Source organism: Tetrahymena thermophila (assembly GCF_000189635.1).
Source record: "Tetrahymena thermophila SB210 genomic scaffold scf_8254801, whole genome shotgun sequence".
NCBI lineage: Eukaryota > Ciliophora > Oligohymenophorea > Hymenostomatida > Tetrahymenidae > Tetrahymena > Tetrahymena thermophila.
In genome coordinates this window covers 1-1829 of record NW_002476557.1, presented here as the reverse complement: position 1 = coordinate 1829, position 1829 = coordinate 1, and the positions used below count along the sequence as shown (strand labels likewise).

Genomic DNA, 1829 nt, shown 5'->3' with positions numbered 1-1829 from the left:
TCATATTAAAAGGTTTAGTTAGATGCTAAGGAGTAAGGGAGAATGTCATATTGAAAGCTTGATTAATTGTATTGACTTAGGCTTTACTTTTAAAGCTGGTTAGAAACTAGTTGTAAATCAATAGGCTCATTAAAAGAAGTTATTTGGCCTAACTCGCATGTCTCTATGTAAAATTAAAAGTAGAAAGTCAAGCTCATAGATCTATTTATTTATTATTTTAAGATTAATTTATAAAAATAATTAATTCATTATAAAGAAAAATTAACCTATAAATTGGTGGGTACAAAGATTGCTAATAGTTGACTCTTATAAATTTTTATTTTTGATAAATAATTGTGAACATTTAAGTACCAGCTTAGTTAACCTTAAGTAAATAACTAAATTATATTGTTATGTTAATATTTGGTGGTAAGAATTTAGGGCCTATAATCAAACTAGTGTTTTTGTTTTAGCTTGCTTTTAATAATATTTCTTGTATACTTTCTTACTACTCGCTGCTTATGGAGCCTACAATTTGATTTAAAGTCCAATTAAGACTCATAAATTTTCTTCCTGCATCGTTTTGAATACTATAAAGAGTTATATTTATAGGATTACAGCTGTTTTCTATGTGATTATAGCTAAATTAAAGTTAAGAAACTCCAGGGAAATCTTAGAAAGTAACGTTTCTATAAAATGTGTTAATAAATGTATCCGTATAATCTATAAACTGCAGTTTATTTGGCAAAAAATTAATTGAATTATTCTCTATGATTGTCGATGAGTCACCTATTTATTAAAATAAAATATTTTAAAAATGAAAGTATTATAAATTTAAAGAGTTGAATTATAGAATATTTAATAAAATTAAGTTACTTAAATTAACCAAAATTTAATTCATATTGATTTTGCATTAAGAATCTAACCCGAGTATGCCTAATGTTGCTTAGTCAAATATTTATGAGCATAAAGACTAAGGTGTATTTGATATGATATTCATCAATGGAGATCCAAAATCAATACTAAGTTATGGAGATGTAGCACTTAATTTTGCATCAATAACAGCAATATTTTCATAGCTGCATTAATAAAATATTTTCCTTTAATCATTTTAGTTTTTGCAAATGCATCTTTTACTTGAAACATCTATTTATCTTGTTTCATTATAGCAAGTCTGGCATTATTCATTTTAAATTTATGACTAATCACATTGTTTACAGTTGGCATAGCAAGGATTGCATTATGGGCTCCAATAATTTTAGCATGAATCGCATGTGAGAGCAGTAAAATTACTTTAAAACCCATTTGGACAAAGGCTAACACAATTTTTGTTGTAGAGAAAGCTGTTGGGATAACAACTTAAACAATTATTTGAGCTATTTCCATCACAACTTGCACAAGTATTATCACATGCCTAACATAGCTATAATAACTAATTTTAAAATTAGTTTTCATTACAGGATTTTACACATTGTTTTGCAGTTTACTAATAGTATAATCCAGAGATACAAGATAAACAACTATTTGAATTTGGGCCATCACAAGTTTTACAAGTTGAATCGCAGATACATGATTTTGTGGCTTAATTATAATACAATCCAGGATTGCAGGATAAACAGCTATTTGAGTTTGGACCATCACAAGTTTTACAGGTTGGATCACAAATACATGATTTTGTGGCTTAATTATAATGCAATCCAGGACTGCAAGATAAGCAATTATTTGGATTTGGGCCATCACAAGTTTTACAGGTTGGATCACAAATACATTATTTTGTGGCTTAGTTATAATACAATCCAATTACGCAAGATAAGCAATTATTTGGATTTGGGCCATCACAAGTTTTACAT

General features: G+C 27.6%; 2 protein-coding genes across 2 annotated transcripts in view; both read right to left on the bottom strand. All coding sequences in view use genetic code 6, as the record gives it.

Annotated features, from left to right (window-relative positions):
- TTHERM_01373860 (REJ domain protein) overlaps nucleotides 1-880 on the bottom strand; it is a gene marked incomplete at both ends in the record, with an annotated part of 4121 nt that extends 3241 nt beyond the window's left edge. Inside the window, 4 exons of the mRNA XM_001008545.3 lie at nucleotides 1-163; nucleotides 267-292; nucleotides 352-768; nucleotides 856-880. The exon at nucleotides 1-163 is cut by the window's left edge and continues 2636 nt beyond it. Coding sequence (XP_001008545.3) covers nucleotides 1-163; nucleotides 267-292; nucleotides 352-768; nucleotides 856-880 — 631 coding nt within the window. The remainder of the gene's footprint in view (nucleotides 164-266; nucleotides 293-351; nucleotides 769-855) is intronic.
- A 98-nt stretch (nucleotides 881-978) lies between these two features.
- TTHERM_001373859 (transmembrane protein, putative) lies at nucleotides 979-1716 on the bottom strand (the record flags this gene model as incomplete). Its single annotated transcript, XM_012795736.1, has 1 exon — nucleotides 979-1716. The coding sequence occupies one exon, from the start codon at nucleotides 1714-1716 to the stop codon at nucleotides 979-981; it is 738 nt and encodes a 245-aa protein (XP_012651190.1).
- Nucleotides 1717-1829: the final 113 nt, after the last annotated feature.